General features: G+C 37.2%; 1 protein-coding gene across 4 annotated transcripts in view; it reads right to left on the bottom strand.

Moving 5' to 3' along the window:
* Nucleotides 1-24451, bottom strand: part of VPS8 (VPS8 subunit of CORVET complex) — a 246980-nt gene that overhangs the window by 121281 nt on the left and 101248 nt on the right. For all 4 annotated transcript variants that reach the window (XM_045088704.1, XM_045088707.1, XM_045088706.1 and 1 more), the window contains 3 exons: nucleotides 14495-14537; nucleotides 12808-12880; nucleotides 12398-12517 (listed from right to left, as the gene is read on the bottom strand). In XM_045088704.1, coding sequence (XP_044944639.1) covers nucleotides 12398-12517; nucleotides 12808-12880; nucleotides 14495-14537 — 236 coding nt within the window. The remainder of the gene's footprint in view (nucleotides 1-12397; nucleotides 12518-12807; nucleotides 12881-14494; nucleotides 14538-24451) is intronic.

Here is a 24451-nt window from a genome sequence, read left to right as displayed (position 1 = left end):
AATGAAAAAGAAAAAACACTAATGACAAAAGGCAACTTTTGAACAAGGGTTTGAGAAGATGAACTACAGGTTACATGCTCTGCCATCATTCCCACTACATTTTGGAAATAATAGCTGAAGTACAGTTCATTAACTTTCCTGAAAAATAACTTTCATCATTTCCATGACAACTAAAAACAAAATGATATTCAATGATAGGTAATTTCCTAAAAATTATGCTAAAACCATCACAATGTTAAAATCCTCAAGCCTACACACACAAAGATTAGATGTTTTATTTTCAAAACACTGCCAATTATAGCACTTTTATATCCCTGTGCAAGTAGTGCCAAATATATTTTCAAAGAATATACACCAAAGTAAATGACAGCGTCAGATTCTGAAAATACCTAATACTTACAAAATGCATATATGAGAATAAGAATTGTGTTCACTACCAAAAAACTGAAATGAAATTATTTATTAAGTAATAAAAATGATGAAAGAATTGAAGATCTTTTCCCTGGTTTTCATGTAGCACATGTGGGTCTTAGAAATATCTGAATCCATACACCAATAATTTACTGCTTATTTTCAAAAAAAAAAAAAAAAAAAACCTATATATTGTCCCACTTAAAAATTAAATGATTATGGGGCACCTGGGTGGCCCAGTGGCCTCTGCCTTCAGCTCAGGTCATGATCCTGGAGTCCCGGGACCGGGCTCTCTGCTCAGCAGGGAGCCTGCTTCCCCCTTTCTCTCTGCCTGCCTCTCTGCCTACTTGTGATCTCTGTCTGTCAAGTGAATAAATAAAATCTTTTAAAAATAAATAATAAATAAAAATTTAAATGATTAGATTAAAAAAAAAAAGAAGGAATTTCACAGCCATCAACTTCCAAGACTACATCATGGTTACATTCAACCTAAATACTGTGACCCTATAAATGGACCCTGAACTTCCCCAACTTCTCCCAAGTACCTCTCCTCATGATGTTTTCCAGTTAGCATGCCCTTCCTTCTACTTTCCTGACACACACTAAGTGCTTTAAACAAATGGATGCTTGTCTGCTTAATGACAGACAAAAACAGAATCTTTTCTTTTTTAAAAACTATTTCTTCAACTAAACTATTTTGCTGTCAGTTAATTGGAAAATGCTGACACAAGTTACCAAGGAGACTGTAGGAACTCTCAATCTGGGAACTCAAATAGAAGATATTTTAATGTTTAAGTGGGTTAAATATTACCCTGTCTAAAGACAGAAAGATGAACCAGAAAGTCTCTCAGTTCTATCTGCAGGTTTACAAAAACAACAAACATGAACACACTAACACAAACACATAACTCTACCCTGACCCCATCTTGCCAAAGTGAGAGGTCACTTTGCAGATACAAATAGACAGTATTATCTGCTAATACAAATGCTATTCAACGAAAACACAAAATCATGGAGAATTAACATCGGTATTAAAAAGCAACAGCAGTGACAGCTAGTAAAAAAGAACTTCTCGTCTATTTTCCTTTTTGGCAGCATGTACTCACTACTTTGAAACAGATACTGAACATTTACTTCTATAAACATGATTAAGTGGTAATACACCACAGTATGAATATTATGATATACATAATGACATATTTTGGTTGAACTTAACAGCTGCCACTACCATGGTGTATCACTATTAAAACACTATCATTCCAAGGGCGCCTGGGTGGCTCAGTGGGTTAAAGCCTCTGCCTGCAGCTCAGGTCATGATCCCAGGGTCCTGGGATCGAGCCCCGCATTGGGCTCTCTACTCAGCAAGGAGCCTGCTTCCCCCCGTCTCTCTCTGCCTGCCTCTCTGCCTACTTGTGATCTCTGTCTGTCAAATAAATAAATAAAATCTTTAAAAACAAAAACAAAAACAAAAAAACATTATCATTCCACAAAGACGCTTCTACTTATACAATGCTTGGTGAGAGGAATAACATGCAAAGATGGCCTAATGGAGAATGACACAGTGCGTGAAGTACAAAGGCATACAAGCCACCCTTGGGAGAAAAGACATGACCAAAAGTAAAATAGGAGAACTAGAAAACATAAATGAAAAGAACTAAGAAAATGAAATTTAAATTAAAAGGTAAAACAGATCAAAGAAAAGGTGACACTTAAAGATAAAGAAAATACAACACACAAATAATTGCAGTTTAAGATAAATACAAAATAATGAAGTAGAAAAAGCACTTAAATCTGTAATTCAAGAAAACTTTCTTGAAATAAAGACATGAATCGACACCCTGAAAAGGCCTACAGTATACATGGTAAAAACAACCCCAAATAATCAATTCTGAGTGATATCTTTGAACAAAACTGTTAGTCTTTAAAGACACACTAGACTGGTAGAAAACATTTGCTAAGCTTATGTAATCTGATAAAGAACTTGCATTTAAAATTTGTAAAGAACTTTTAAAACCAGACAAGAAAAAAAACACAATTTTTAAAAAATGAACAGATATTCTCACCAAAGAGAATATATGGATGACAAACTTATCTTCTCTACAATCTATCTTAATGAAAAGATGCTTAATATCATTAGTCAGAAGGAAAATATAGATAAAAACCACGAGATACCACCACACACCTTTTAGAATGGTCAATTTAAAAAGATCAACTATAGCCAAGTGTTGGTGAGATGAAGGAATGATTGATACTCATCTATACTTCTAGTAGGAATGTAAAATGGTAGAACCACTTTAGAAAACAGCATGTCAGTTTCTGACAAAGTAAAAGAATACATTTAACAAAAGACCCAGCAATTCTAGCTTTTAGTATTTACTCAAGAGAAACAGAAATGTATGTCCATACAAAGGCCTTTATGTAGATGTTCATAATAGCTGTATTCATAACAGCCTAAAACACAAAACAACTTCAAGGACCATCTACTGGTGAACAGATCAGCAAATTGTATACTCACAAAATGGAAAATTATACAGCCATAAAAAGGAAAAAACTGGTTAGGAAGAAGACAGTGGCAGAGTAGATGGACCGTAGGCTCGCCTAGTCCCACAAATACAACTAGGTAACTATCAAATCATCCTACATACACCAGAAATTGACCTGAAGACTGACAGAACAAACTCCACAACTAAAGGGAGAAAAGAGGCTACACTGAAGAAGGCATAAAGCATGGAGACGTGGTTTAGAGGAGCAAAGGGTTGAAGCTGCTGTGAAAAGGAGGGAGAGAGGTCACAGCAAAGTGAGAATAAGAGTGAGAGAAAGAGAGAGAGAGAGAGAGGAGCACCCAGGAGAATGCATAAGGAAAACATTTCCCTAAAGCCACTGACTTAGGAAATGAGAGGGGCTGAGTTTTATGACTTCTTGAAACAAGCAGGGCTTAAAGCCTGGAATTTTAAAGGTCAGCAGGCTTGGCTGGGATAGAGCCTAGAAGGTACTGCAGTACTCCTGGAGAGAAGGCAGACAAACAATTTGGGGGCAGATACCATGGAAACAGCAATCTGAAGAGTGCCTGAGGGACACAGTGGGAGATTATTTGCTCTTCTGAAGCATATCCCTGAGAGGCAATGTTCATGGGCATACTCCCTCCCAGAAAGGAGCTGGCTGGTGCTACAACTCAGTATAAACAAAGAGCCACCTACAGGTAATACTGGCTGACTAACTTGCTTTCACCCCAGCCCAACCCCTCTGAGCTCTAGTAGAACTGCTCTTCTCAGTCACACTTCCCTCAGTCCCAGCTTGGTGAGCCCCTCCCCAAGAACACCCGCACTAAGTAGCCTGACCAGAGAGTTTTGCAGGGCCTCAGTTCCAGTGTAGGTGGTGACAGGTCTCATTTTACAAGCAGATCAGAGTAAACCTAGTTAAAACTCACCACATTCAGGCCAGGGATGAAACAATGTCCACAGCAAGCAAGGAAAGTCTCTGCAGATGACTGGCATGAAGGATAGAGCAGCCAGAACACAACAGAACACACACAGTACACACTGATGACATTCCCTGAAGTGACAGGCCCTGGACACTACATGACCTCTTCATCATAAGGCCATTACTTCCAGGAGCAGGACACATAACTGGCTTTTCTAACCCTCATAAGGTGGCAGCAATTTAGACAAAATGTGAAGACAGGAATTTATCCTAAATGAAAGAACAAGACAGAGCAAGAAATAACAGCCAGAGATCTAAGTGAAACAGATACATGTAACATGCCTTATGGAGAATTTAAAGCAACAATCATAGGACGACACGCTGGGTTTGAGAAAAGAACAGAAGACATCAATAAGACCCTTACCACAAACATAAAAGAGTTTAAAAAGAAAGATGAAGAGCGTAATAAACGAGATTAGAAACACATTTGATGCAGTGAACAGCAGGCTGGAAGAGTTGAGGAATGAATTGATGACCTAGAAGAAACAGTAACAGAAAGCAATGAAGCTGAACAAAAGAGAGAAAAAATTATGCAACAAGAATAGACTCAGGGAATTCAGTTACTCTACTAAATTAAATATAATATAATAACATTCATATTAAAGGCATCTAGAAGAAGAAAGAGAAAAGGGGGCAGAAAATTTATTTTAAGAAATAATGGCTAAAAATTTCCCTAATCTGGGGAAGGGAACAGACTTACAAATCCAAGAGGCAAAGAGAACTCCCATCAAAATCAACAAAAGCAGGCCAAAACCAAGACATACCATAATTAAAATGGCAAAATATAGTGATAAAAAAAATGTTAAAAGCAACAAAAGAAGTCATTAACTTACAAGGGAAAACCTATAAGGCTAGGGTTTTCTTTTCAAAGAGATTTTTCAACAGAAATCTTGGCAGGCCAGAAGGGAGTGGCACAATACAGTCAAAACGCTGACTAGGAAAAATCTGCAGCCAAGAATATTCTATCCAGCAAGGCTACCATTTGGAATAGAAGGAGAGATAAAGAGTTTCCCAGAAAAAAGCTAAAAGAGTTTGTGATGAGTAAACCAGCCCTGCAAGAAATATCAAAGGGGACTCTTCGAGTGGAAAGGAGAAAATAAAAGTGATAGTATAAATGCAGGAAACACAAAGCAGTAAAAATGAGCATTTCTGTAAAATTCAGTCAAGGACTCACACACAAAAAAGGATATAAAATGTAATAACATATACTCAAAATGTGTAGAGAAAAGAATCAGTGCCAATCTGAACAGCCATCAACTTAATACAGACTGCTATTTACAAAAGAGGTAATATACAAACCTAATGGTGACCAATATCAAAACCCCCTAATTAACACATGAAGAATAAAAAGAAAGAAATCCAAATACATCACGAAAGAAAATCAGTAAAAGATGAGAGAAAGACAAGAAAGGATCAAAGAAAAATCTTCCAAAACAAGTAATAAAATGGCAATAAATACGTATTGATAATAACTCTGAATATAAATGGACTAAATGCTCTAATCAAAAGGCATAGGGTGTCAGAATGGATAAGAAAACAAGACCCATCTATATGCTGCCTACAAGAGAGTCATTTTAGACCTAAAGACACCTTCAGATTGAAAGTGAGGAGATGGAGAAATACTGATCATGCAAATGGATGTCAAAAGAAAGCTGGAGTAGCAATACCTCTATTGGACAAACTAGATTTTTAAAACAAAGACTGTAACAAGAGACAAAGAAGGGCACTGTATAATAATAAAGGGAACAATCCAACCAGATATACCAACTGTAAATATTTATGCACTGAAAATGGTAGCACCCAAATATATAACACAATTAGTAACAAACATAAAGGAACTATTAATAATACAATAATAGTAGGGGACTTTACCACCCCACTTACATCAATGGACAGATCATCTAAACAGAAAAATCAACAAGGAAACAGTGGTTTTGAAAGACACGCTGGACCAGTTGGGCTAAAACAGCAGAATACACATTCTTTTCAAGAGCACGTGGAATATTCTCTAGAATAAATCATAACCTATTAGGTAACAAAACAGGTCTCAACAAGTACAAAAAGACTGAAATCATACCATGCCCCTTTACTGACCCCCACGTTATGAAACTAGAAGTCAACCACAAGAAAAGTCTGGTAAGACCACAAATACAAGGACGTGAAACAACATGTGACACAAGGAACAGGTGAACCAGGAAATCAAAAGAAGAAACTAAAAAAAATACATGGACACAAATGAAAATGAAAACACAATGGTATAAGCTTTGGGATGCAGCAGAAGTGGTTCTAAGAGGGAAGTACACAGTAGTACATAGTAGGCCCACCTCAAAAAGCAAGAAGAATCTCAAACAATCTTAACACCTAAATGAGCTAGGAAAAGGACAACAAACAAATCCCAAAACAGTAATAGGAAGGAAATAATAAAGATTGGAGGAGAAATGAATGATATAGAAACTAAAAATGCAATAGATCAATGAAACCAGGAGCTGGTTCTTTGAAAAAATTAATAAAATTGATAAACCCCTAGCCAGTCTTATCAAAAACAAAAGAGAAAGGACCCAATTAAACAAAATCACAAATGAGAGCAAAGAAATAATAACCAACACCACAGAAACACAAACAATTATAGAAGAATGTTATGAAAAACTATATGCCAACTAATGTACAACCCAGAAAAAATGGATAAATTCCTAGGAATACATAAATTACCAAAACTGATATAGGAAGAAATAGAAAACTCGAATAGACCAATAACCAGCAAAGAAACTTAATAACTAAAAAAAAAAACTCACAACAAACAAAAATTCAGGACCAGATGTCTTCTCAGGCAAATTCTAAAGAAGAGTTAATAGCTACTTAAAACATTTAAAGGAGAGTTAATACCTATTCTTCTCAAACTATTCCAAAAAATAGAAAAGAAAGTAAAACTTCCAAATTCACTGTATGAGGCAAGCATTACCCTGATGCCAAAACCAGATAGACATCACAAAAAAAGAGAACTACAGGCCAATATTCCTGAGGAACACAGATGTAAAATTTCTCAGTGAAATACTAGCAAACCAAATCCAACAATACATTAAAGAAAAATCATTCACAGTGATCAAATAGATTTATTCCCAGGTTGCTGGTTCAAAATTCACAAGTCAATCAATGTGATACATCACATTAACAAAAGAAAGGATAAGAACCATATGATCCTTTCAACAGATACAGAAAAAGCCTTTGACAAAGTACAACAATCATTCATGATAAAAACTCCCAACAAAGGAGGTTTAGAGGAAACATACCTCAACATAAAAAAGGCCATATAAGAAAAGCCCACAGTTAATATCATCCTACATGGAGAAAAACTGGCAGCTTTTCCTCTAGGTCAGGAACAAAATGAGGATGTCCACTCTCACCTTTTTTATTCAACATAGTACTAGAGGTTCTAGCTTTAGCAATCAGATAACAAAAAGGAATAAAAGGCATCCAAATTGGCAAGGAACAAGTAAAACTGTCATTATTTGCAGATGACATGACACTATATATAGAAAACCCTAAAGATTCAACCCAAAACTGCTAGAACTGATAAACAAATTCAGTAAAGTTGCAGTATATAAAATAAATGTACAGAAATCTGTTGCATTTCTAAACACCAATAATGAAGCAGCAGAAAGAGAAATTAAGGAATAAACCGCACCAAAACCAGTAAGATATCTAGAAATAAATCTAATGAAAGAGGTGAAAGACCTGTACTCTGAAAACTGTAAAATACTGATGGAAGAAACTGTAGATGACACAATGGAAAGCTATTCCATGCTCATGGATGGGGAAAAACAGGTTTTTTTTTTTTTTTTAATGTTTTTATTTATTTATTTATTTGACAGAGATAGCAGGGGGAGCCGCAGTTAGAGGGAGAGGGAGAAGCAGACTCCCTACTGAGTAAGGAGCCCAATGCAGGGCTCAATCCCAAAACCCTGGGCAGACGCCTAAGTGACTAAGTCACTGAGGCACCCCTATAAAATATTGTTAAAAATCTCTACTACCCAAAGAAATGGACAGATTTAATGCAATCCCTATTAAAATACCAACAGCATTCTTCACAGAGCTAGAACAAACAATCCTACAGTTTGTATGGAACCATGAAAGATCCTAAATAGCCAATGCAATCTTGGAAAAAAAAAAAAGCAAAGCTATAGTCATCACAATTCTGGACTTTAAGTTATAGTACAAAGCTGTAATCAAAACACTATGGTGCTGATACAAAAACAAACATGTAGATCAATGCAACAGAACAGAAAACCCATAAATGAACCCATAATTCTCAACAAAGCAGGCAAGAATATCCAATGGGGGAAAAAACAGAGTCTTCAACAAATGGTGTTAGGAAAACTGGACAGCCACCTGCAAAAGAATGAAACTGGAACACTTTCTTACACCATACACAAGAATTAACTCAAAATTAATTAAGACTTAAATATAAGACCAGAAACCAAAAAATCCTAGAGGAGAGTGCAGGCAGTAACTTCTTGGACATCAGCCATAGCAACTTCTTTCTAGATGTGTCTCCTGAGGTACTGGAAACAAAACCAAACATTAACTACTGAGACTACATTAAATTAAAAAGCTTCTGGACAGTGAAGGAAACAAACAATAAAACTAAAAGGCAACCTATGGAATGGGAGAAGATATTTGCAAATGATGTATCTGATAAAGCGTTAATATCCAAAATACATAAAGAACTTTTAAAACTCAACACCTAAAAAAAAATACAATTAAAAAATGGGCAGAAGACATAAACAGACATTTCTCCAAGACATACAGACAGCCAACAGACACATGAAAAGATGCTCAACCTCACTCAGGGAAATGCAAATCAAAAACTACAATGAGGTATCACCTCACACCTGTCAGAATGGCTAACATTAACAACACAGAAACAACAGGTATTGGCAAGGATGTGGAGAAAAGGGAACCTTCTCGCACTGTGGGTGGGAATGCAGACTGGTGCCGCCATGATGGAAAACAGTATGAGGTTCCTCAGAATGTTAAAATTAGAATTACCCCACAACCCAGCAATTGCACGACTGAGTATTTATTTACCCAAAGAATACAAAAAATACTAAATCAAAGGGATACACACATTCTGATGTTTATAGCAGCATTATCTACGATAGCCAAATTATGAATACAGCTCAAGAGTCTACCGATTGATGAATGGAGAAAAAAGATATGGTATATACATACAATGGGATAGTACTCAGCCATAAAAAAGAATGAAATCTTGCCATTTACAATGGCACAGATGGAGCTAGAGAGTATTACCTAAGTGAACATAGTCAGAGAAAGACTAATACCATATGATTTCACTCATATGTGGAATTTAAGAAACAGAACAAACAAGCAAAGGGAATAAAAGAGAGAGAGGCAAACCAAGAAGTGATCTGTTAACTCTAGAGAACAAACTAATGGTTACCAGAGGTGAGGTGGGTGGGCAGGGATGGGGGAAATCAGGCGTGGGGATGAAAGCGTATACATGTTGTGATGAGCATGGGTTCATGGAAGTAGTGGGTCACTATACCATACACCTGAAACTAATATTACACTGTATGTTAACTAACTGGAATTTCAATAAAAACTTCAAAAAAAGGAACAACCTATTGATATAAGCAACGGCACTGATAAATATCAAAAGCATTATTTTAAGTGAAAGAAGCTCCCAAAACTACAAAGCTTATGATTTTATTTAAAGGACATTCTGGAAAAGGCAAAATTTCAGTGTTAGAAAGCAAATTGGGAACTGGCAGTGGATGGGGTTTGAGACTAACCACAAAACTGCAAGTGTCATGGAAGTGTTCCATATCTGGATTGCAGGAGAGGTCACAAGACTATACATTTGTCAAAGTCTTCTCTTGAAATGGATGAACTACATTTTGCATAAATTATACCTCAAGGAAACTAAAATTTATAAACTTTACTTGAAAATATTCCTAAATGAAAAAGGTAGTAAAATGTGATTTAAAAATCTGTCATGTAAATTATTTTGTGTCTCCCTGAAAATGTTTTTATTAAGATATATTAACTGAATTAGGAAAGTTATATGATCAATCAATCATAGCAAAATAGGTAGTGAATTCAGGATTTCAGATCCTAGGCCTTACCAATTTCTCCAGCTCTGGTACTTGGGCTTGCAGCCAACACTTGATACAAGCATGGAAGAAAACCTCCACATATCTTTCAGGCATTTCAAATTCATTAAGTCCAAAGGAGAATTAATATCTGTACTCCCCCATCCCTCACCATAACCCTGTCCTACCCCCTCATCTCCCAAGAAACTGGTTTCTCCTGATTGCTTACTGAATATATAAACCACTATACAGCCAGTTAAGCAAGTCAGAAATCTAGGAATCTTTGATGGTTCCCATTTGTCTTATCCTTCACATCCAACTACGCAGTAAGTCCAAGTTTAAGGCCAATTTGCTTCCTAAAATATCTTTCAAATCCTTTCACGTCTTATTATGCCTAGAGTCACTGCCCTAATTCAAGTCACCTTTAATCTCCCTATTCTTTTAAGATTTCATCTATCTGAGAGAGAGAGAGAGAAAGAAAGAACAGGGGGAGGGGCACAGGGAGAGGGAGAAGCAGTCTCCCCACCGAGCAGGGAGACCAATGTGGGGCTCAATCCTGGGACTCTAGGATCATAACCTGAGCCAAAGGCAGACGCTTAACCCACTGAGCCACCCAGGCACCCTTACCTTGTACTTAGATAAGTACAAAAATTTGCTAACAGATCTTCTTGCCTTTAAAGTTGTCTTATTTCAACCCATTTTCATACAATAGTCAGAGGGAATTTTCCTAAACTATAAAATTGTGATATTCCTTTGCCTAAAATGTTTTAGTGGCTATCTACTGCTCCAGCGTAAAATCCAAACTTCTCACCATAGGTTACAAAACTCCATCTTCAGCTACCTCTTCAGATTTGTTTCTTACTATAGGCTTCCGTACACTTGGGATGCGGTCATACTGATTTCCCCCCCCAATTCCTTGAGCCTACCATGCTCTGTCTTGTTTCCAGGTCTTTTTACATATTTTGTCCTCCTTCCAAGAATATTTTTCCCTAACCTTAACCTAACTTCTATTCATCCTTTGAGACTCACATGGACATCATTTCCTATAAGAAACCTTCTTTAACAAACCTCCCATGAGATTCTCTCGTAGGGGTGAGCGCGGCATCCTGCACTTCTCAAATGGCATCACTGCATTGTGCATAATTACTGATCTCAAAGTCTACATCCTCTACATTCTCCACCAACACAGGCTTTAGAGCTTGTAAGGCAATGGTACACCCCAGGCAGTACAGACCATGTGATATACTAGGTACTCAACTATTTGTCAAGCAAACGAGATTGTACTATAGCCTCATTGTCAATCCTCGTAACATAATTCAGATGTCAGCACAATTCCACATGGTCTTCAGTGCTACCAGAGCCCTTACAAAAATGAAAATGAGTTAGAATTTTTTGTTGCTCTACACACTCTTTCTGTAACCCTGCTCATGATTTTCTCTTTCTCATTTTCTACATGCTAGATAGCAAGTACCCTTATGTTCTCTAAAGTTTCTTAAACCAACTAGGTCGGACTTCCACTTCTAAGTCTCTTCTCCCTTCTTTCTGTGCAATTAAAATTACCACTTCTGATGTCAGATATTCAAATAAACCAATTAAAAGTATAATATAATTGGGAATCTTTTCCTTCTCACAGGCATTTTTTAAACAGTTTATTACATTATTCAACTTATAAATGTACGATCATTAGAGAAATTTGCCCCATTTCACAGTTAATCACTAACAATATTTAGGTGTATTTCCTTCTGGTCTTTCTTCTCTAAATACCTCGTATATATAACATTTGTGTGCGTCTTCTACATTGTGAGGCTCTGGCTTCACTAAACACTGTAATGTAAACTCTGTTCATGTTATCAAAGATTTTTAAAAAACATTATAATCCCATTTAATTGGAACGATATGTTATATAATATATATATTATATCATTATTCCCTTGGGAGCATTTGCACGGAGAACCTGGCTCACTCAAATCCATCTTTAATTAAATATGCATAACATCACTTTTTTAGCAGGAAGCTTCCTTGTTCCATTTAGACTCCAGTGACTTCCACAATCATCACCACTACAAGTCCGTCAGAGCCTTCTTCCATATTCAGTATGTCAACTACTATAATTTATGAAACCAAACATGCTACATATATCTAATACTGCTTTAACTTTTTGATAAGGATGTGGTAGAAAGAGACAGACACAGGGGAAGATGGGAGGGAGGATGGGAGGGGGGATGGGAGGGGGGAGTGGGAGGGAAGGAAGGGAGATAAAGAATTAGGAAATATGGGGGGCAGAACAAAATTAAACATGCTAAAAATTGTACCTGCATACACATCCTTCTTTCTATTAAAAAGAATTTATCACCCTGTTTCCTCTAAAAATACCTTAAAACCATATTATCTCTTACCAATGCCAATACATTTAGAAATTCTCTTGTGTCAAAATGTAGCAGAGTCCGAACATAGGGGTAAATTTCTTCCTCGGGGGACGCTTCTGCTGAATGCAAGCGAATCAGAAATTCAAAAACCTGCAAGTTGAAAGAAATGTTGATTATTTTCTCTCCTTACAAAGTATCTTGCTGAAGCAAGGATTCCCATTTGGACAAAATAAAGGCAGGTCAAATTTGGCCTAAATTGCTACCACTTAATAACTTTTCTAACCTGTCTCAGCTCTAATTCCTGGCGGCCGTGATGAGGGGGGAGGCTCTCTGCTACCACTGCAGACAGCTCCTGACTCACATGTAACCCTCAATTACAGTTCCTCTTTCTTGCATTTAACAAGAAGTGATCATAAAAATGCTGTGGAAATAGCACCAACCTGGTTTTTAACCAAGGGAACAAGATCTTCAGGGATATCACCAAGGGGATAGGCTCGGCCCGCAAGACAACAGCTAGGAGAAAAGAAAGAGAACAGAGTTGGTGACTTGTAGTGGGCTGACTCCAGGTAGCACACTGCTTCTCAAACCCAACACAGTCATTTGATTTTTAAGCAGGCTCAGCTTTTGTCAGGCCCGTTCAGAAACTGGAGCCAACAGGGATGGTGGTGAAAGAACACATCCCGTGACAGAGTAAGCACTTTCATTTCTCCTCATTTTTCCTAAGAAAAACCCAGGCTGCAGAAGTGGACAGAAAGGAATGAGAACATCTGAAGGTCTCACACCCAGCACCAGAAAAAGCCTAATGGCACCACTGTGCTATGATTTACCGGCAAAAAGCCTAATGTTCTCAGGGACTTTGAGCCAGTGGCTCTAAGAACAGTGATCAAAGCCAGGGAATGAGCTAGGCTAACCAGTGTGTGGAAAATGTCCTCAATAGGACAAGTCTTCAGGGAGAGGAGGACCTAATGAGAATTAACTGCTCAGTTTTACTTCTAAATCAGACCTTCCTTATAGCTAATGCTTTATGGGTTATGCCTTGTGGGCTGAACTATAAAGATGTCTTCTGAGTATGTCCTCACTGGCAGAGGTGGGGGGTTGAGACTGATCTTTTTTTTTTTTTAAGATTTTATTTATTTATTTATTTGACAGAGAGAGATCACAAGTAGGCAGAGAGGCAGGCAGAGAGAGAGAGGAGGAAGCAGGCTCCCTGCTGATCGAGAGCCCGATGTGGGACTCGATCGCAGCACCCTGAGATCATGACCTGAGCTGAAGGCAGCGGCTTAACCCACTGAGCCACCCAGGCGCTCCGGTTGAGACTGATCTTAAACGTCTTGAACTAGTCATCAATTCTGAACGTTGGATTAGGGACAGCATCTTCTAAGAAGTGTAAAGTACAGATAATAGAGTACCAGACAGGTGCTGTACTGTTTTCAAGAATCAATGTAACAAGTGTGAAACAGGTCTCAAAGCTAACTCTGAAACTAGATAGGAGCTACAATAACACTCTGGCAGGTTCTGCCATCTTCCTGCCTGCTAGTCTAGCAGCCAGTCATCTGTCTTAAAGTTCTAGCAGGACACAATTCTGAGCCTGCACAGTCTCCTGTTTGGAGAGTAAGGAGATAAACAGTTCACAGCTTAACCTCTGTCACTAACTTTCTCAAGATCTAAACATATCTCTTGCCCTTTTATATAAAACAGAGACAACACATATCGCAGAGCTGACAGTAGTAAATGTAAAATACTCCACCGCCAGTCTTTCTCAACCTCAGCCTTATTGATATTTTGATAGAGACAATTCTTCATTGTGTGGACTACCCTGTGCACAGGAGGACGCCAGCAACATCTCTGGCCACCACCCCCAAGATGCCAGCCGCATCCCTCCCCCAGCCCCAGCTGTGACAAACAAAAATGAATCTAAATATTGCAGAAACTCAGGGTAGGAGGGGGGGTTCACTGAGGGGGTACAAAATCACCCGCAGTTGAGAATCATACTGTACATGCGAACACGGAAACATGGAAAGCACTATACATAGAGGAGATGACGACACCTATAAGAATACGGTGGGGGGGGTTGGGGGAGGTGGTTATGGAAGAACACAAATAAGTTTTTTTAAACAGATCTCTTACCTAATATATACAAGAAGCTTGTTGCCCATAACAACTTGCTCATCTGAAATAGAAAAAGTATCTTCAGCAATTACCTCTGAAAACCTTTTCAGAAATACAATCTTAATGTGGAAAAAAAAAAAAACTTGGCAATTAAGGTATCTCCCTAAATAATACACAATTTGAGATAAGACCACTTTAATTCTTGTTTTTAGAATTTCCGTTAGATTCTTTTCACAGATACAGAATCCATGAGTCAAACAAGGTTACAGTAGAAGGCATACATCTGAGGGTAGAGAACCATGCACTGTTGGCTTAACCAGTAGCTCGGGACCAGGGGAAGGTGTAGAACAGGCAATGAGTTGATGAGTTAAAGACCAATTAAGTAGTATTAAGGTATAACTATAATGTCTTCTCATTTGTAACATGGACTCTTACTACTTACTGTGCTCTAGGGCTGAGAAAGCAACTGTTCACAAGTATTTAGAGTAAGAGACTAAGATTACTTTTAGGCCAAGGGGTTAGGGGCAACGCAGAACAGAGCAGGAGACTCAAGAATGGATCAAGTGATCAGTAATTCTTATGGTGTGCAGATTATAGGAATCTGTAATTGGTAACAATGACGATAAGCTGAAGTTTTTATTTTTGATACATGAATAACAGGCATAATGCAAGCAAGTACACCTCTCTTAATCAGTAATCTTTTCTAAGTACTCCAAATCTATGCTGTTTGAAGCACTAATAAACTTGAATTGCTCAAAATTATACAAATAATTACATACTGCTTCAATTCCTTTTTGAAACTTTCAAAAAATTAATAAACTTCATTTTTTAGAGAAGTTTCACTAGGTTCAAAGCGAAATTGAGAGGAAGGTATAGAGATTTCCCATATGCCCTACCTCTACACCACACAATCTCTTCCTCTATCAACATCTGCTCTAGAGTGGTACATTTCCTATCATCAATGAATCTACAGTGACACATCATCACATGAAGTCCACAGTTTACATTAAGGTTTACTCTTAATGTCGTGCACTCTATGGATTTTGGTAAATGTATGCTGATGTACAAACACCGTGACTTTAGATGTACACAGACTCTAAAGTTCTCCGTGCTCAGCCTATTCATCCCTCCCTCTCCATCAAGCCCTAGCAAACACTGATTCTTTTATTGTCTCCATAGTTTTGCCTTTTCCACAATGTCATGTAATTGGAATCACAGAATATGCAGCCTTTTCAGCTGGGCTTCTTTCATTAGTGATATGCATTTACGTTTCCCCCACGTCTTTTCATACTTTGACACTTCATATCTTTTTAGTGCTGAATAATATTCCACAGTACAGATGTACCACAGTTTATCCATTCACCTACTAATGTACATCTTGGTTGCTTCCAAATTTGGGGAATTATGAAGAGAGATACTATGAACATCTGTGTGCAGGTTTTTGTGTGGACAGAAGTTCTTCAACTACTTTAGGTAAAAACAAAAGAGCATTAATTGCTGGATCACACAGTTTAGTTAGAAACTGCCCAACTGTCTCCCACAGTGGCTGTACCATTATGCATTCCCAACAGCAACTAACGAGAGTTCCTGCTGCTCTACATCACTGCCGGAATTTGGTGTTGTCAGTGTTACAGATTTTAGCCATTCCAACAGGCATGTAGTGGTATCTTGCTGTTTTAATTTTTACTGGCCTAATGATGTTGCACATCTTTTCATATGCTTACTTGACCTCTCTGTATCTTCTTTGGTGAGATCATTTGTCCATTTTAAAAATCCAGTTGCTCATCTTATTGCTGAGTTTCAAGACTTCTTTGTATACTTTGAGTAACAGTCTTCTGCAAATATTTTCTCCCAATCTGTGGATTATTTTCTTTCTCTTAATACTGTCTTTTATAGAGCACAAGTTTTTAATTTTAACAAAGTCCAGCTTATTATTTCTTTCATGGATGGTACCTTCTTTCCATTGAATGCTTCCTTATCAAAAAATTCATCACCATAACCACAGGCAATTGGGTTGTCTCATATGCTATCTTCTAGATGTTCCCCTAGTTTTGCATTCTATAATTAGGTCTAAAATCCACTTTGGACTCATTTTTGTAAAGGGTGTAAATTCTGTTTCTCATTTTTTTTTGGGGGGGGTATGGATGTCCAGTTGTCCTAGCACTATTTGTTGGAAAGACTACCTTTGTCCAATGCATTGTCTTTGCTGCTTTGTCAAAGTTCACTTGACTATATTTGTGGGAGTCTATTTTGGGGCTCTCTATTCTGTTCTACTCACTTTTTTTTTTTTTTTTTTGCCAGTACCACCCTGTCTCAATTGTTGTAGCTTTTATACTAAGTCTTGGGTAGTGTCAGTCTGCCAGCTCTGTTGTTCTCTCAATATAGCTCTTCTGCGTCTTCTGTCTCTCCATATAAATTTTAGAATCAGTTTATCAATATCCAAAAAGTAACTTACCTGGGATTCTGATTGGGATTACATCTGAATCTGTATAACAAGTTGAGAGAAAAAAATGATATCTTGACAATACTGAGGTTTCCATTCCATGAACATGGAATATCCTTCCATTTATTTAGTTCTTTCATCTTTCATCAGTTTTGTAGTCTTCATCATATAGATTTTGTTCATATTTTGTTATATTTATTCATGTGTCATTCATTTTTTAGGGGGCTAATATAAATGGTAGTGTTTGTCATTTCAAATTCCACTTATTTATTGCAAGTATATAGTAAAGCAATTGCCTTTCATATATTAACCTTACACCCTGCAACTTCGCTAAAATTGCTTATTAGTTCCAGGAGTTTTTTGGTCAATTCTTTCAGATTTTCTATATAAATGATGTCACCTAGGAACAGTTTTGTTTTTTCCTTCACAAACTATATAACCTTCTTTTTCTTTTCTTGTCTTTTTGTATTACATAGGACTTCCAGTATGATGTTGAAAGCAACAGTAAGAAGGGGACATCCTTGCCTTGTCCCTGATTTTGTAGTAAAGCTTCAAATTTCTCACCATTAAGGAGGATGTTAGCTATAGTTTTTTTTAATAGATGTTCTTTATCAAGTTGAGAACATTTTCATCTATTCCTAAATTACTGAGAGCTTTTTTGTGAATGGGTGTTGGATTTTGTCAAATGCTTTTCTGGATCTGTTATTATGATCATGAGATTTTTCTTCTCTTCCTTATTGATGGGATGGAATACATTAATTAATTTTCAAATACTGAAGGAGCCATGTATACCTGGGATAAGTCTTACTTGGCTGTAGTGAATAATTCTTGTTATACATTTTTGTATTCAACTTGCTAATATTTTATTGAGGATTTCTACATCTATGCTCATGAGAAACACTTGTCTTTTCTTTCCCTATAATATTTTTGTCTGCTTTTGCTATTAGGGCATTAAGTGGGCTCACAGAATAAGTTATAAGTATTCCCTTAGCCCTACCTTTTAGAAGAGATTATAGAGAATTGGTGTAATTTCTTTCTTAAATGTTTGGTAGAATACCAGTGAAACTCATCTGGGCCTGGCACTTCTGTTCAAGGTTATTAATCATTAGACCCAATTTCCATAATTGATGTAGTTTTCCATAATTTCCGTAATAGATGTAAGTCTATTCAGATTGTCAATTTCTTCTTGTGTAAGCCTTGGCAAATTGTATCCTTCAAAGAATTAGTCTATTTCATGAGAGTTATCAAATTTGTGGATACCTAGGTATTCATAATGTTCCTTTCTTCTCCTTTTAATATCCATGGGATCTGTACTGATGTCTTTTCTTTCATTTCTAATATTAGTAATTTGTTTCTTTTCTCTTTGTTGGCATGACTAGAAGGTTAATCAGTTTTACTGATCTTTTCAAAGAAATAGATTTTCAAAAAAAGTCAACATTTTTTTCTATTGATTTCCTGTTTTTAATTTCATGGATTTATGATCCAATGTTTATTATCTTTTCCTTGCTCATTTTGGACTTAATTTGCTCTTCTTTTTCTAAATTCCTGAAGTAGAAGCCTTAGAGTATTGATTTTAAATCTTTCTACTTTTCTTATTTATGCATTCAATGTTATAAATTTCCTTCAGAGCTGCTTTTGCTGCATCTTACATATTATGAGTATTTTCATTTAATTAAAAAGAATCTTAAATTTCTTGAGATTTCTCCTTTGTTTCCTGTGTTACTTAGAAGTATATTGGTTAATCTCTATGTATCTTTTGAATTTTCCAGTGTTCCTTCCCTTGTTGTATAGTTTAATTCTACTGTGGTCTGAGAACAGGCATTGTATGATTTCTGTTCTTTTAAATTTCTTAAACTGTGTTTTATGGCCCTGAATGTGGTCTATCTTATTAGTAAATGTTTCACGTGATCTTGAAAACAATGCGTAATCTGTTATTGTTGGATGAAGTAGCTCACAGATGTTAATAATATCCAATTGAATGAAGGTTCTGCTGAGTTCACCTATGCCCTTACTAATTTCTGCCTGCTGGATCTGTCCATTCCTGATACAGGAGTGTTAAAATCTGCAACTGTAATAGCGGATTTATCTACTTCTCCTCACTATTCTATCAGTTTTTACCTCATGTATTTTGGCACTGTTATTAGGTGCATGCACATTATGGATTGTTATGTCTTCTTAGAGTATTAATCCCTTAATCATCATATAATACCCCCTTTATCCCTGTTAAATTTCTTTGTTCGAAGCTGGCTCTGTCTGAAATTCATATAGTTACTCCTGCTTTCTTTTGATTAGAGTTAACTGTGGTATATCTTTCTGTTTCTTTAATGTGTCTTTATATTTAAAATGGGTTTCTTATATACAAGTTTTAGTTGTCTTTTTTTGGATCCATGTTAATAATCTCTTTTAATTAGTATATTTATACTATGGATTAAGTGATTACTGATCTATATTTGGATTAATATCTACTATATTATTACTGTTTTCTATTTCTTGTCCATATTTTTTATTCCTATTTTTGTCCTCAACACTTTGCCTTTTGTGATTTTAACTGAACATTTTATCGTACTCTATTTTTCCCTTTTCCTAGTATATCAATTATGCATCCATTTTTTAGTTGTTGCTCTCAAGTTTGCAACACAGATTTACTACCAATCCAAATCTACTTCTAAATAACATTATAATGTTTCACCGGTAGTATAACTATCTTATACTAACAAAATACTCTTAATTCCTCCCTCCTGTACTTTGTGTTCGTGCAGTTATTTATCTCATTTATATATGAACATATACACACACAAAGTATATGTACACACACTATCAAATCCATTGTTGTTATTATTATCTTTAACTATTATTTGACAGATGAATTAAGAATAAGAAAAACAGAGGTTTTCTTACACCAAACTGTTTGAATCTTGTTTGTGGTGTGATCAGTATCTGCTGTGTTCAGAAGGATGCAGGAGAGTGGGTTCATGACCTCAGCAGCCTTAAGGGCAGAGCATACCCCTCCAATTAAACCTCAGGATTGTAGTCCAGGCCCCAGTGCTGCAGCATCCCTTGCTTCATGCTCAGAGGATGCCATTTGCAGCGGCTTATGGCAGGGCAGTTTGTCAAAGTGGGGGCACATCCCAAGAAAACCAGAGGGCATGTTTCTAGAAACTACTGTTGGAGCTGAGCTCTTGGTTTCTCTGCAGGATTCCAGAGTTCTGGCAGCACACTCATTCCTCTAAATGTTGGTTGTCATGCTATTATCTTTGAAAAGACTGAGCACCCCTGAGAAGGCCCCCTTTTTCCAGTAAAAAGCTTAGGTCCTAAGCAGTGGCTTGTTAAAGGGGGACCAGGTTGGGTTTTCTCTAGTACTCATAGTTTCCCTGCTTGTCAATCAAGTTCCCTCTTGAGGAAGATCATTTCCCTCACAAAGCCCAGATCTCTGCAGACCAACTTAGCAAGGGGCACTAACAGCCATCCATGCCCACTCCTCTGTCCCCAAAGCTCAGTGTTTTTTGCAAAGTGATAAAACTCCCCCCATGGGGGCACCTGGGTGGCTCAGTGGGTTAAAGCCTCTGCCTTCGGCTCAGGTCATGATCCCAGGGTCCTGGGATCGAGCCCCGCATCGGGCTCTTTGCTCAGCAGGGAGCCTGCTTCCTCCCCTCTCTCTCTGTCTGCCTCTCTGCCCACTTGTAATCTCTGTCTGTCAAATAAAATAAATAAAATCTTTAAAAAAAAAAAAAAAAAAACTCCCCCCACGGCCGCCCCCCCCCACCATGTTTAGCAAACATCAGAGTAGGGGAAGAACCAAGTCCATTCCTGTCCTTATTTCCTCTGTGAATTGAATTTCCAAAACTGTTTCCTACATGCAACACAAAGCTTCCAGATCCATAAAACATCCCAAGGATTAGGGGAGAAAAAATATTTTTTTTTTTTTTTTTGTGTTTATTTTTTCTGGACTTCAAATTTTGCTATACCGTAGAAGCCCAGAAGGCCATGTGTTCTAATCTGCCTGCCTGATTCCACGCTGGTGTCATTTCTATGTTCTTGGCATTGGAACTGCTCTCCTTTACAGTCCTGTTCAAGTTAGAGTCACGTAAACTCTCTGGCTAGGAGCAGCACACATGTTGCTGGTGAGTAAGACTGTGGATCTGGATGCCAAGCCACAGGCCTGATGAAATCAGCTGCTGTGTTTCAATAATCATTACTGACAATGATAGCATTCTGAAAAGCTGCAATTCTTACAGTACATTTTACATTCTTTGGGGAAAAAAGAGTAAGAAAAATAAATGTTTTTGTTTTATCTTCACTTATGAATTCTCTGATCCTCCTTTCTGGACCTGGGTTTTTTTTTTTTTTTTTTTTTTTTTTAAGATTTATTTATTTATTTATTTATTTGACAGAGAGAGAGAGAGAGAGAGAGAGATCACAAGTAGGCAGAGAGGCAGGCAGAGAGAGAGGAAGGGAAGCAGGCTCCCTGCTGAGCAGAGAGCCCGATATGGGACTCGATCCCAGGGCCCTGAGATCATGACCTGAGCCGAAGGCAGCGGCCTTAACCCACTGAGCCACCCAGGCGCCCCTCTGGATCTGAGTTTCCTACCTATATTATTTTCTTTCTCTCTAAAGAACTTCTTTTAATATTTCTTGTAAGAGTTCTCCTGGCATCAAATTCCCTCCATTTTGGTTTGTCTGAGAAAGTCTATTTGTCTTTCACTTTTGAAGGACAATTTTACAGGGTACAAAAGTCTATGTTGAGGGTTTTTTTTTTTCTCTCAACACTTTAAATATTTGTTCCCAACACTTATTAAATATTTACTCCACTCTCTTCTTCCTTGCATGGTTTCTAAGAAGTTGAATGTAATTCTCATTTTTGCTCCTTTACAAGTAAAGTTCTTTTTTTTCCTCTGATCTCTTTCAGAATTTTTAGCTTTTCTTTTCTGCAGTGTAAATATGATATGCGTAAGTGTGGTGTGAGGTTGGTTTTTTTGTTGTTGTTGTTTTGTTTTGCTGTTTGGTCTGCTTAGTGTTCTCTTCCTGGGTCTGTGGTTTGGTGTCTGACATTAATTTGGAGAAATCCTCAGTTATTATTGCTTCAAATACTGCTTCTGTTCCTTTCTTCCTTTTCCTCTTTGATATTCCCATGACGTGTGCATTATGCATTATACCTTTTGTAGTTGTCCCACAGTTCCCACAGAACACTTGGATGTTCTGTACTATTTTTAGTTGTCTTCTCTTGGCTTTTTAGTTTTTGAACTTTGTTATGTCGTCAAGCTCAGAGGTTATTTCCTTGGCTATGCCCAGTCTATTAATGAGCCCATCAAAGGTATTCTTCATTTCTGTGAGTTTTATGACATTTTAATGTTATCTGTCCTATTGCCCTTTCCATAGCTCTGAAAACCAACAGCCTTGTACAAACCAGTAACCTAGTGGTGACTTGAGGGAACAAAAGGGTTTGGAACTCCCTCAAAGCCTCAATCTCAGAGGACTGTAAATATGTGACCTATTTGGCAGCTCACTTAAAAGCTCCATTCTCAAGGCTTGTCTTTTTTTGTCCTGACTCAGAGCTTACTCAACACAAACAACACGATCTGGAACCCACCTCCTCCCCAGGATATCTCTCAGAAATAATCAGTGCAACTGTTTAACTTTACAGGTGCCAGAGGTGGTATTATCAGAATGAACTAATAAATTCAACAAAAAAACTTAAAAGGAAAAACTGGATAATGGAAGTCTGCAGGGGGCTTTAAAAAGCTCCAACATTATTTCTAGAAGTCCAGAAGGACATGTGTATAGTCAGGGCTGTACACATATCCAAGAAAGACCTGGGAAAGCCCTAAGCTACTCACAGCAGACTTTGAGGCTCTGCACAAGCAAAATAAAAGTTAAGGCAGAATTGTAAGCTGCCTGCTGAAGCACTGAAAGTTCCAAAATAAAATGAAGCAAACTTATAAAATAAGACATAAATAATTCAGCAGTAATACTTGGAGACTTCATTAATCCACTTTCATTAATGGATAGAACAATAGCAGAAGATAAACAGTAAACAGTAACAGTAACCTTAAACAAAACTCAAAGTCAACTACAGATGTCTACAGAACATTCTACTCAACAACAAAACATATTCAACATATTATTTTCAAGTGCATAAGAACATTCTCCAGAACAGACCCTATGTTAGGCTACAAAATAAGTCTTGGGGTGCCTGAGTGGCTTAACTAAGCATCCAGCTCTTGACTGCAGCTCAGATCAAGATCTCAAGGTTCTGAAATAAAGCCCCAAGTCCAGCTCTGTTCTCAGTATGGAGTCTGCTTGAGATTCTTTCTCTCCCTCTTCCCCTACCCCTGGCTCTCTCTTTTCTCTCAAAAAGGCAGAAATCATACAAAGTATGTTCTCTGGCCACAATGGAATAAAATCAGAAATCAATATCAGAGGGAAATGTGAGAAAATCACAGATATGTTGCAATTAAATAACATACTTCTAAAAAAAGCCCAGTGTCACAAGGAAAATTAACAGTTACTTTGAGATGAACAAGAATAAAGACACAAAGTACCAAAACTTGTGGGATGCAGCTAATGCATTAGTTAGAAGAATATTTGTACATATAAACACTTATTTTTAAAAAGAAAAATTATTTCAAATCAATAACCTAAAATTCTACTTCAAAAAGCTCAAAGAAAGCGGGGACGGGGGCACCTGGGTGGCTCAGTCAGTTAAGCATTTGCTTTCAGCTCAGGTCATGATCCCAGACTCCTAGGATCAAGTCCCACATTAAGCTCCCTGCTCAGGAGGGAGTTTGCTTCCCCCTCTACTCTTTCCCCTGCTTGTGCTCTTTCTCTCTCATGCTCTCTCTCAAATAAATAAAAATATTTTTTTAAAAGGGGGGTTGCAAATCAAACCCAACTAGTAAGATGGAAGAAGTAAATATTAAAGATTAAAGTTAAACAAAAAATGAAAGGAAATTTTTTTAAAAATCAAAGAAATAAAAAATTGTTTCTCTGAAAAGACCAACAAAATTGACAAACCTTTAGCTAGACAGACCAAGAAACAAGATGACTCAAATTACTCAAATCAGTAATAAAAGAAATCACTACTGACCTTATAAAAATAAAAGAATACAAAAGAATACCATAGGCACTATATGCCAAAAAATTAAATAACATAGATGAAATGGACAAATTCCCATAGAAATACCAAAACTGACTCAAAATGAAATATTGGGAACAGACTATAATAAGCAAAAAGACTGAACTTAAAAACTTCCAACTAAGAATATCCTAGGCTCACATGGCTTCATTAATGAATTCCACCAAACATTTTAAGATTTATTTATTTATTTAGAGAAAACAAGCACATGAGTGTGGGGGAGAAGGGCAGAGGGAGAGAGAAACCCAAGCAGTCTCTGTGCTGAGTAAGGAGCCCAACCCAGGGCTCAATCCCATGACCCTGAAATCATGACTTGAACTGAAAGCAAGAGTTAGATACTTGCCCAACTGTGCCGCCCAGATGCCCCTTTTTAAAAGATTTATTTTATTTTTGGAGGGAG

The sequence above is a fragment of the Mustela putorius genome, unplaced genomic scaffold, assembly GCF_011764305.1.
Source record: "Mustela putorius furo isolate JIRA1106 unplaced genomic scaffold, ASM1176430v1.1 tig00003834_pilon_pilon_pilon, whole genome shotgun sequence".
Lineage (NCBI taxonomy): Eukaryota > Metazoa > Chordata > Mammalia > Carnivora > Mustelidae > Mustela > Mustela putorius.
This window is presented reverse-complemented; position numbering and strand designations above follow the sequence as displayed.